The following is a 12098-nucleotide window of genomic DNA, read 5'->3' as shown; positions in this document are numbered from 1 at the left end:
CGCGGGACCACGTGGTCTCAATGTAAAGGGAGGCGCGGGACCACGTGGTCTCAACTGTAAAAGGAGGCGCGGGACCACGTGGTCTCAATGTAAAGGGAGGCGTGGGACCACGTGATCTCAATGTAAAGGGAGGCGCAGGGCCACATGGCTTCGGGCCCCTTCCAGCTCTGGGGCTTTGCTCTCAAGGGAGAGAAGAAAGGAATCGGGGCAGTCCTGGGTTCCGAGCCTTGTCTTCGCTGCAGGATCCTGGGGGTTACATTCCTTCTCAGAAGCCTCCCTGCTCCCATGTGTGCCTGGATCCCAATGCCTCAGTTTCCCCATCTATAAAAAGACGGGTGGCTTCCTCACTCGGAAAGGTTTCCCCGTCTGATAAACGAGAAGAGCAGCCTCCCCGCTCCCACGTGTTATACGGCCCCTGCCTCAGTTTCCCCGGGGGGTGCCTCACGCCCCTGGAGGGGGGGGGGGTCTCAGTGGCGACCCGCGGGGGCGCACCAGCCCCCACCTCTTCCCTCCCTCCCCCCCACCCCGGCCTGTCCTCGGCGCTCCCTACCCTGTCCCCACTCAGGGCGCGGCCCCCAGCCCCACGCCGGCACGGCCGCCTCCTGGCAGCGCCGCAGCTCCTCGCTGTCGTCATCCTCGCTGCTCTCGTTGTCATTCACACTACCCCTGGGCGCGGCCATCTTGGTCCGCGGCAGTGCATTGTGGGTCGTTTTTCCGCTTCCCCATACACCCTCCCATGGTCGCAGGTGAGCCGTGAGTCGCGCGGGGCATTGTGGGGATTGTAGTTCTCTGGCTTAGTTCCCGGGGACCAGCGGAGCATCCCAGAGGCCGGCTCAGACATGCACCAGAGTCCCCTCCGTGCCAACCCCGGGCTGGCTCATCCAGCCTCTTCTCAGAGCCCTCCAGCGAGGGGGAGACCATCCGCTCCCGACGTGGTGGCTCGTCTCACTTTGGGACAGCTCTCCATGAGAACGAGTGTTTGCAGTCAGGTCTCCGTTAGCTCCCGTCACTTGCACCCACTGCCACTTGTCGCGCCCTCTGGGGCCAAGCGGATCTGGTTTACCCTCCCCCACCTGAAAACCCTCCCAACGCTTAAGGTCAGTTTCCAGGTCCCCGCTGAGTCTTATATTTTCTAGGCTAAATAGAACCAGTTCCTTTGACTAGGATAAGAGGTTTTCCCCTTAGTTCAAGTTTAGATTTACTGTATGTATGTATGTATTTTTGGCAAATCCTGGTTCTTCCCTCTGGGGCCAAGCAGAGAGTCTAATATCCCCTAGGGACTACGGAAACAAACAACAATTATTCATTCATGTTCGGGGTGTCTGGGCTAGGTCTAGAGGAGGAGGACCCAAAGAATAGAAGACATGGTCCTAGAGCTCTGGGGAACTTGCAGAAATAAATTGAAAACAAAATGATCATTTTTAGGCAATTGAGCTTAAATGACTTAGCCAAGGTCACACAATTAGCCAAATTTGAACTCAGGTCCTTCTGAGTGGATATTAAAAAAATCAGAAGGCAGTCCCTGCCCTCCAGGAGCTTACAATCTAATTTGGGGGAAGTAAGATGTAAACAGATATATACAAAACAAACTTTGCACAGGATAAATAAGAAATAACTGGTTGGTTGATTGGTTGTTGTCTTTCATTCTGGAAGCGGACCAAAATGACATCGTCATGCTAAAGTCAAGTTTCAACGTGTCTGACTGTGCCTGATCAGACCAACACGAGCTCTGAATGCTCTACCCCAGGTTGGGCACAAATAGTCCGTGTGAACGTTTGGGGTGGATTCTCTAAATTTGTGCATTCTGCGTTTCCTTTGAGCTGTTTCAATTCTCTGATGTGGGCACGCCATGCTGAGTGGTTCTGTGCCAAGTGTCTCCCATGTCACACAATCAATTCCAAAGTTCTCGAGAGAGACCTTGAGAGTGTCCTTGTATTGCTTCTTCTGATTACCAGGTGAACGCTTGCCTTGCATGAGTTCTCCATAAAAGTCTTTTTGACAAGTATACGTTTTGCATTCCAACAATGTGGCCATCCCGTGGGGGTTGTGCTCTCTGAAGCAGAGTTGGAATGCTTGGCAGTTTAGTTTGAGTAAGGGCCTCAGTGTCTGGTACCCTTTCCTGCCAGATGATCTTCAGAATCTTCCCAAGACAATTCAAATGGAAGCGATTCAGTTTCCTGGCATGGTGCTGGTAGACTGTCCAGGTTTCACAGGCATACAACAATGAGATCGGCACAATGTCACTGTAGACCTTCAGTCTGGTAGTCAGTCTGATACCTCTTCTTTCCCACACCTTCCTTCGGAGCTAGCTCTGACAATGTGTGCATCAACCTCATTATCAATGTGTTCATCCCTGGAAAGTACACTGCCAAGGTAAGTAAACTTATCCACAGCATTCAGAACTTTTCCATTTGTCATAACTGATGGTTGCACATATGGATGGTGTGGAAAAATTAACAGGGAAGATGGGGTTGGGGAAGGCTTCCTGAAGAAGGTAGGATTTTAGTTGGGACTTAAAGGAAGCCAGGGAGGTCAGTAGTTGGAGAGGAGGAAAGAGGATGTTCCAGGTATGGGGAAAAGAGAAAAGCCCAAAGTGGAAAAATGGCGTGTCTTGTTCATGGAACAGCCAGGTGACTGGTGTCTCTGTGTGGAAGATGATGTATAAGGGAGCAAGGTGTGAGAAGATAGAAAAGGGGGGGTGGTCAGCAGGGCATCAGATTATGAAGGACTTTGAATGGCAAATAGAGCATTTTGCATTTGATCCTGGAGTCAGTGGGCATTTATTTTTCCAGTTCAGGTGGTGATGAATACTGAGGGAAGCTTTTAAAGGGGAAGATGTCCCAGGATGTCAACCTGAGTGGGGTGTGTGAGGTTCAGTTGAAGGAACTGGAGACATTTAGCTGGAGAAGAAAAAACTCAGAGGGACTAGGACATGTATGTTCAAGTAACTGAAGGGATGTTCTTTAGAAAAAAGATTATTACCTTTGTTCTGCTTGGTTCTAGAAGGCAGAAGGGGAAAACTGCAAAGACAGATTTTGGGTCAGGTTGAGAAAAGTTGTTCTTGAAGGTTTTTCCATTCTTTGTGACCCCATTTGGGGTTGTCTTGGCAGAGATATGGAAGTGATTTGCCATTTCCTTCTCTAGCTCATTTTACAGATGAGGAAACCGAGGCAAACAGGGGTAAGTGACTTGCCTAGGGTCACACAGTTAACGATGTGTCAGGCCTTTTAAACACAGGAAGATGAGTCTTTCTGACTCCAGGCCCAGCACTCTATGCACTATGGCGTCACCTAGCTCCTATTTCCATATTAACTATGTTGAAAAAAAAAAAGCAGCAAGAAACATAAAGTGAAAAAAGGTGTGTTTTGACCTGAATTCAGATTCCATCAATTCTCTCTCTGGGGAGGTATGGGGAGGGAATGGGAGGGTAGTGGAGGTGGATAGCATTTTTCATCATTGGTCCTTTGTAATCGTCTTTGATAGTTGTATTGATCAGAATAGTGAAGTCATTCTTGTTACAATGTTGCTATTACTGTGTACAATGTTCTCCTGGTTTTGCTCACTTCATTTTGTATCAGTTCATATATGTTTTCCCAGGCTTTTCTTAAATCATCCTGCTCATCATTTAATACATCGTAATAATATTCCATACAATCACATACCACAACTTCTTCATTGATTCCTCACTTGATGGGCTTCTCCTCAGTTTCCAGTTCACCACCATGAAAAAAGCTGACATAAATATTTTTGTACAAAAAGATCCTTTTTCCCTTTTCCTTGATTTCTTTGGGATACAGTCCTTAATACTGGAATTGCTGGGTCAAAGGGTGTGCCCAGTTTTATAGCCCTTTGGGCATAATTTCAAACTGCTGTACAGAAAGACTGGACCAATTTACAACTCCACCAACAGTGCATCAGAGGCCCTCTTACATTCACTCTAGCATTTGCCATTTTCCTTTCCTGTCACATTAGCCAATCTGATAGGTGTGAGGTGGTACCTCAGAGTTGTTTTAATTTGCATTTTTCTAATCAATATCAATTCAGAGCATTTTAATGTAACTATAGATAGCTTTGATTCCTTCATTTCCACACTGCCTGTTCATATCCTTTGACAATTTATCATTTGGAAGATGGCTCTCATTTTTATAATTAATTTATAATTTATATATTTTATAATTCATTTATAATTTATAATTCAGTTCTCTATAAATTTGAGAAATGAGGTCTTTATCAGAGAAACTTGTGTAAATCGTCCTTCCTCCCCCAGTTTCTTGATTTCTGAAGGACACTATGCTCCTCTTCAGAGGACTTATCATCAAGGAATTCTATGATTAACAAATACTTTTCAATATGATATGCCATCCCATTTGATCTTTGTGGCCCTGGTAAGGTAGATGAATAGGTATTATCATCCCTATTTCATAGATGAGGAAATTGAGGCTCAGAGAAGGGAAGAGACTTGGTCCTGATCATATAACTAGCAATTGGCAAAGCTAGGACTCATACCCAGGTCTACTACCCTGAATTACCTGCCTGATAGAAATGGGGAAAAGTCTTTGCCTTTGTGCTTGTATGAACTGAGTGTGGATCAGTCAGTTGAAAAACATTTAAATTTGCTTACTATGTACTATTTAAAGAAAAATTCTTCATTTGAGCTTTCACTCTGATTAATGAGGCAAAACTCAGGACAAAGAGAATTAAAAGGATTTTATTATATTTATATCAAGTTAACAACATGTTGAGTTTATAACTGAAGATCAGTACTGGGGACAGCTTTTGTGGGTAACTTTAAGAGAATCCAGATAGGTCTACCTCAGCAAAAGAGGTTGGGTCCTTGAATCTCAGTTCCTCCATAAGGTAGCAAGAATGTGACAATTTGCAGGTAGGGTTATGTACGAGTGAATTTGTAAATTAGTATATTAACTACTTCAACTTGCTTGAATTCAACAATTATCCAGTTAACCAAGAAGAGCTGTATGAAGACTGGCTATATTAACCAAGATACAGAGTGGTTTGTCATACCAACGATCCTTTGTGGTGATCAAGAATAAACTCAGCTGGACATGCAGAAAATCAGCAACTCTGAAGCCAATTAAGCTCCTGCCAGCCTTGAAACAGACCCTGAGCCATTTGATGGTTTATGTACCTTCCAGAGACATCCTTATTTTTAGAGACTCCCCAAACTGTTGGTTATGGGGCCCTCAGATACATCCTGTTTTACGGTTTTTGGAGATACCCCCTGTGTTGTTAATGTATTTTTGCTTAATGGGAAGATTTTCCCCATACATTAATAGGCCCATGTGATCTGCTTGAGTCACATGGAAGCCTGATCACATGAGTCTGTGGTGGGAGGAGCTTGCTGAACAGGTGGAGCAGGAAAGGTGGAAGAGAAGCCAGAGAAAGTTGGTCAGAGCAGTTAGAGCTAAGGGAGAGAGAGGAAGTAGGCAGGAATCCAGCTATGAGTGTTTATTTGTGGGAAGGTCCTAGCAGGGGGAAGGCTTGGGCATGGTGGTATCCCCTGAAGTGTTATTGTGTATAGATTTCTTAGTTGCTATGATGGACTTGACTTTCTGGTGTTGGGATTTGGGTTTCTGGTGTTTGAATAAATGTTTTGGTTATGTCTTCCATGTGGAAAGTCTGTTATATTTTGCAATTCAGAATTATTCCAAATTTTCTTGCCTCCCTCTCCCTGCCCCCACCCCATGACAGTATACAATCAAGTATAGGATTGATGTGCAAATACTTTCACATTAGACATTAGTCAGGTTATGAAGAAGGATTGTATCGGATGGAATGAACAATGGGAAAGAGGAAACAATTCATAGCTACCATAGGTGCTGTGAATATTGCATTGGCACTACACCAAGAATGCCTTCTGTTTTTGTGTCAAAAGGCCACAGCTTTGACACCTGAAATTCCTCACTACCCGATACCTGGATCTCCCCTTCCCCTTGGGAATGGGGCTCCCTGCCTCTTTGCTTTCTGGGATGAGCCCAATTGCTGCCTTTCTCTCCAATTCCCTGCCTTCCTTTGTTTGAAAAGTATTCATACCCTTCACATCCATCACTTAGTGGAGCTGTTCAGTATTAGGAGAACTGTTCCCATGTACATGTTTTACTTCTCTGTTTAATAAAATTCTTCTTTAATTTCAAAGGTATTGTCTTCTTCTGGTTTTCTTCCCTTTAGGGAAAAGGGGTATTTGGATCTCAAGAACTAGATTTTGTGTTCTCCAGGTATCTTCCCCCTTTGGGGTAAAAAAGAGATCCAAATTCTCTAGAGAGAGGGTCTGCCTCAGTTTATAGGAACGTGACAAAAGCATGTAATACAAAAGGCTGTGGACTTAGTGTCTCCCCCACCAAAGCCTCTCCTAACACTGATTGATAAACAGGTCTGGGAACAATGGAATGCTGAGTCAACAGAACTTTCTTTTTCTTTTTTTTATCTTTCACTTCTTTTTTAAAAATTTTTTTTGGTTTTCATTAATTTGTTTGTTTACTTTTAGTTTACAAGATTCAGTTTCACAATTCCTTGATTTTCAAATTTTCTTGCCTCCCTCTCCCTGCCCCCACCCCATGACAGTATACAATCAAGTATAGGATTGATCTGCAAATACTTTCACATTAGACATTAGTCAGGTTATGAAGAAGGATTGTATCGGATGGAATGAACAATGGGAAAGAGGAAACAAGATCAAACAAGAAAAAGGAACAGAGCAGGTAGTTTGCTTCAATCTGCATTCAAACTCTGTTTATTCTAGTTCTTTCTCTGAATGTTGACATCTCTCTCCATCATGAGTCTTTCAGAGTTGTCTTATAACCCTGCATTGCTGAGAAGAAAGTTGGTCATCACACATACTTTTTGTCTGTAATTGTGTACAAATATCTCCTGGTTTTGGTCTTCTCACTCAGCATCAGTTCGTATAAGCCTCTCCACGTAAATATGAAGTCTATATGCTCTTAATTTCTTATGGCACAATAGTATTCCATTACATTCATATACCACAACTTGTTTAGCCATTCCCCAATTGATGGGCATCCCCTTAATTTCCAATTCTTTGCCACCACAAAAAGAGCTGCTATAAATATTTTTGTACATATGGGTCTTCCTCCCACTTCTATGATCTCTTTGGGATACAACCCTAGAAGTGATATGGCGAGTCAAAGAGTATAAAATTATTTATAGCTCTTTGGGCATAGTTACAGATTGCTTTCCAGAATGATTGAGTCAGTTCACAACTCCACCAGCAATGCATTAGTGTTCCAATTTTTCCACATCCTCTCCAGTATTTGTCATTTTCCTGTTTTGTCATTTTAGCCAATCTGACAGGTGAGATGTGGTACCTCAGTCGTTTTGATTTGCATTTCTCTAATCGATAGTGATTTAGAGCATTTTTTCCTATGCTTATAGATGTCTTTAATTTATTCCTCTGAGAACTGCCTGTTCATATCCTTTGACCATTTATCAATTGGGGAATGGCTTGTATTCTTATAGATTTGACTCAATTCTCTGTATATTTTAGAAATGAGGCCTTTATCAGAGACATTGGTTGTAAAATTTTTTTTCCCAATTTTCCACTTCCCTCTCAATCTTGATTACATTGGCTTTGTTTATGCAGAAGCTTTTCAATTTAATGTAATCAAAATTATCCATTTTGCATTTTATAATGCTGCCTAATTCTTGTTTGGTCATAAAGTCTTCCCCTCTCCATAAATCTGACAGGTAAACTATTCCTTGCTTTCCCGGATTGCTTACAGTATCAGCCTTTATACCTAGATCATGCACCCAGAGGGCCACAGGCATAGAGAAGGGAGACCAAGGCACTGAAGACTTCCCATTACAGGAGTTATGGGTGCCATGATGGAAAACCCACATAAAAGTTTTTGGCTCTCCCTTTGCACCAGAGAAGAAGTCTGAATTTTTTCTTTTTCTTTTATGGGGTGTTTACCTTATTGTAAAATTTAGGTTAAGTATTTGGTTACAGACTTTATGTAGGTCAATGTTAAGTAGAAATACTATATGAAAAAGATCTTTTTCTGTGTCGTTTGTTGACCTTTCCATGTTGTCTGTGACTTCTGTAGAACTCCCCCCAAATTCCTGTTTAATTTCTTATGCTGACCTGTGTGATAGTAATGGCAATTAAAGATTCCCCTGTATTGGCTTGGTTTTCAAATTGATTGTGTTAAAACCCAGAGCTTGTTAATCCCACCTGTGGGATGGGCTTGTTGATGTGAAAAGAAAGTCCTGAACTGGGAGGAGCTGGTGATGTAGATTTGGAGAGACAAGAGAGAGGCGGAAGACCTTTTTGGAAGCAGCACCTCGTGGAGAGAGAGAGACTAAGAGAATTGCTGGTGGCCGCTTTGAATTGCCCTGGACTTTTGAGACCTGCCCCCTGAGCTGCCAAGGACTGAGGAGACGTGGCTGTTTTGCTGGTACTTTGTCTGTCTGTTTTGATGTTATTTTGCCAGATTTGTCCACTGGTGAAAGACAGTCCTTTTGTTGAAGAAGTCCTGGAACCTGGCTGTTCGCTAAGAAGCCCTGAGACTGTCCTGCAGACAGAGAGTGAATACTGTCCACTGGTGAGGGACAGTACTGTTGTTGCAGGGGTCTGGAGACTGTCCTGCAGACAGAGTGAATACTGTCCACTGGTGAAGGACAGTGCTGTTGTTGCAGGGGTCTGGGAGCCTTTCTGTTGGTTCAGAAGCCCTGAAGAAGGATTTTCTTGTTGTATGTTTACAGAAATCCTGGGAGAGGGCTTTGCTAATGTGTTCAGGGGTTCTAGGATTGTTCTACAGACAGAGGATAAATTCATGAAGGGACTGGCAATGTATCTTATGGCCTTGCTAAGCCTTGTCTCCCCAGAAACTAAGATTGCTGAGAACTTGCCTCGTGTCAAGATGAAGAAAAGACCTCCATTTGGGTATTAAGTGCTGTGTTTAAACTTGATGTAACTCTGGGGTAGATTCAATTGTGATCCAGGGGTAGGGAACTTTTGACCTTATGTTTGGAAACTAATCTCCATTTGAGAAGAGGGGCTTTGTGGTGGACTTAATTAAGGTATAGCCTAGGGGTGGAGAAGTATTTAGAACAGAGACTTTGTAATTGATTGAATGATTGCAAGGTCCTGGGGTGGGGTAGTACTTGGAGATTATTTAATCAGGCTTAGTAAATGCTGTATTTGGAATGATGTCATGTTTTGATCTTCTCTGTTCTTAATTTGTCACTGAATAAAATGGAGAGCACCTATGCTGGTATTCTGAACCTTGGGAAGTTGCCTTTCCTTGGCATTACATTACAACCTGCGATATAATAAAACCATGATGGGGGAAAGTTGCAATGTAGAAGGGATAATGCTATTGACTTCTCAGTTTTGCTCAGAATAGGCAACTGGGTCAGTCATACCTAGGCTGCCGTGACCGAGGACTTTATCCCTGGGCACTGAAATTTAAAACTTCCCCAAATTAAACACATTCCCTTCTTCAGGAGTGTAGAAACCACTCTACTTACTAACTCTCTCCTCCTGCTCAACTGAATTTGTTGCAATTACTTCCAGTCTTCTCACATGATCATCTACAAAGTCGGTTTGGAGGCAATTTATGTGACTTCACCCTCAGATGGTTAGTTATGACTCTGACTGAAGCCAATACAAGACTGGATGGAAGACCCATGGAAGGCAATGGAAATGAAAACAATCTCTGTTTGCTGGTCCCCAGGCTAATCTCAAACTGGGCTACTTTTATTTGCACGACCATTTGTTCACTCAACCTTTTTAGTTCAGTATGTGCAACTTGAAACTAGTTTGTACTACTGGATATCTGACTGGAGCCACAGATACAGAATCTATGTTCCTACTGAAACATAGCATGGGATTAACATTAAACTTAAATGAGAGAGAGAGAGAGAGAGAGAGAGAGAGAGAGAGAGAGAGAGAGAGAGAGAGAGAGAGAGAGAGAGAGAGAGAGAGAAGAAGAAGAAGAAGAAGAAGAAGAAGAAGAAGAAGAAGAAGAAGAAGAAGAAGAAGAAGAAGAAGAAGAAGGAGAAGGAGAAGGAGAAGGAGGAGGGAGGGATGGAAGGAGGGAGGGAGAGAGAAAGAGAGAGTGAGGGGGGCATTTTTTTCCAGCAGAGAATTGTGATAAGCTGTACTGAACAACAAAGACTTGAGGTTAGATCATCATTAAAATGACTAGAGTATCCTGGGAAAGTATTTTAAAAATAATATTTTATTTTACCCCAATTACATGTAAAAACAATTTTTAGCATTCATTGTTTCTTTTGTTTTTTTCCAAGTTTTGAGTTCCAAATTCTCTCTCTCCTTCCCTTCCCTATCCCCTCTCTGGGAAAGTTTAAAAGAAAAATCCTATGTGTTTTCCAAGCTCTTTTCTGGGGAAGAATGAATAGGATTCTCTCTTTGAGAGAACAAGGACATCACCCTCCTGTATGTCATAATACCCCAGGGGGAGCTCTAGCTGCAGGTGCTGTCCCTAGAACATCAGAATATGCTGTCCAGGGAGTAGCCCTTCTCTCTCTTCAATCATATACATCAGTTTCCCTATGAGGTCATTGGAGTCCATGGAGTAATGCTCAGAAATTTTGCTTCTGGGGCGCTTCACGCAGAGCTGGATCTCAAAGCTGACTCTTTCCACCAGGCAGATGCTGACATCAGAGAAGATTCTGTAATCTGCTAAGGTGCGGTGGCACCTAAGAATGTGTTGCCCACTACCAGGTTCTTGGCAGAACAGATAATGCTGGTGGTAGAAAAGGGCAGCCAGCTTTGGATGCTTCTTCATTGTTGGATGTGCTCAAAGGGATCTGCCCAGATGGTCATGCTCTTTCCTTGCTGTCTTTTCACTCTCACTTGGATAGATCTTACTCTCTGGGAGAGGGAGAGAAAGGGAAATTAAGTTTAAACTCCTTTAGTTGGAACTTTGGTCCCTCCATACATCATCTGCCTCTACTTTGCCTGTTCACCCTTATTTATTGCTGTTCCAGGCTGGCAGAGACAGTGAGGCATAGACAGTTGGCTTGGGGAAGTTGGTCAATTATACTTGAGAAAAGGGAGGAGAAGGGAGAAGAGAGGAGGGGAGGAAGAAAGAAAAGGAGAAAGGAGGGGGAGGGAGAAGGGGAAGGAGAAAGAGAAAGGATGAAAGGTGAGGGGAGAGAGGAGAGAGGAGAGGAGAGGAAGGGGAAGAAGAGGGAAGAGACAGAAAAGGAGATGAGGGGACGGAGGGGTGCCTAGTTTCAAGGTCACCTCAGAAAGGTACAGAATAAAGGTGCATTTCACAGTCAGTTTTCCTATTTCCTCAGGTATTTTATCCAGATGTGATTTATCTAGGAGAGGGGTTATTAACTCTTTGGCTCGTGCGTGTGTGCATGTGTATGTGTGTGTGTGTGTGTGATGGACTCCTTTGGCAATCTTACCAAGCCTATGAGTGTATTTTTTCAAAATAAGGTTTCATTACCTACATTAATAATTGAAGGAATGCCAAACTTCAGTTAGAGATTAGTGAAAATAAAGATTCCCCCCCACCATCTAAGTTCATAAACTCTTTGAAATTTATTGACAGATCCCTGATCCAGGAGGTGGGTCACATAGGGAGAATGAAAGTATATACCCAATATCAAGAGATCTAGAGGGAGGTCCCCACTCTCTCAGGAGAACACCCCCCTCCTTCCCCCACAATGAAGACTTAGGGGAAGGCCTGGACTGAAAGGGCCCAGGATGGGAGGATCTGAATGGAGGGAGGGATCCGATAGTTATACTTGTCAAGACAACATATCTTTTTCAGGCACTGGGCAGCTCTCTGGGCCACCAGGTCCCATCGCTTTCCCTCTCCTACATTGTGTGTGGGATCCACTGGGTCCAAGATGACAGGTCTGTAGGAAAGGAAGGGGTTTGTTCTCTGAGTCCTCAATGCAAAACAAAAAACCCCGACCGTACTCTGCAGGTGAGAACCACAGGAAAGAAGAGTTCTTGATGAAATCTAAAGACTAAAGTTTGAGTCCTGACTCCAGCCTTTCAGCCCTTTCCCTACAGTTCTCTCCTCTTCCCTCTTTCCTCTCTTCTCTCTCCCTTCTTTATCCCCTGCTCTCATTTCTTTCAA

At 43.5% G+C, this 12098-nt stretch overlaps 2 protein-coding genes across 3 annotated transcripts in view; both read right to left on the bottom strand.

Moving 5' to 3' along the window:
* CUNH12orf43 (chromosome unknown C12orf43 homolog) overlaps positions 1–718 on the bottom strand; it is a 4803-nt gene extending 4085 nt beyond the window's left edge. For both annotated transcript variants that reach the window (XM_069081912.1, XM_069081914.1), the window contains exon 1: positions 551–718. In XM_069081912.1, the coding sequence (XP_068938013.1) occupies positions 551–680 (130 nt within the window). In that variant the 5' untranslated portion in view covers positions 681–718. The remainder of the gene's footprint in view (positions 1–550) is intronic.
* Positions 719–10199: 9481 nt separating this feature from the next.
* Positions 10200–12098, bottom strand: part of LOC138156440 (2'-5'-oligoadenylate synthase-like protein 1) — a 16221-nt gene continuing 14322 nt past the window's right edge. Inside the window, 3 exon segments of the mRNA XM_069081758.1 lie at positions 10200–10786; positions 10789–10870; positions 11703–11871. Of these exon segments, the coding sequence (XP_068937859.1) occupies positions 10341–10786; positions 10789–10870; positions 11703–11871 (697 nt within the window). The 3' untranslated portion in view covers positions 10200–10340.

Source organism: Petaurus breviceps, unplaced genomic scaffold (assembly GCF_028583685.1).
Source record: "Petaurus breviceps papuanus isolate PSGF00001 unplaced genomic scaffold, PetGlider_PUasm1.0 99, whole genome shotgun sequence".
In the NCBI taxonomy this organism is placed as follows: Eukaryota; Metazoa; Chordata; class Mammalia; order Diprotodontia; family Petauridae; genus Petaurus; species Petaurus breviceps.
This window is presented reverse-complemented; position numbering and strand designations above follow the sequence as displayed.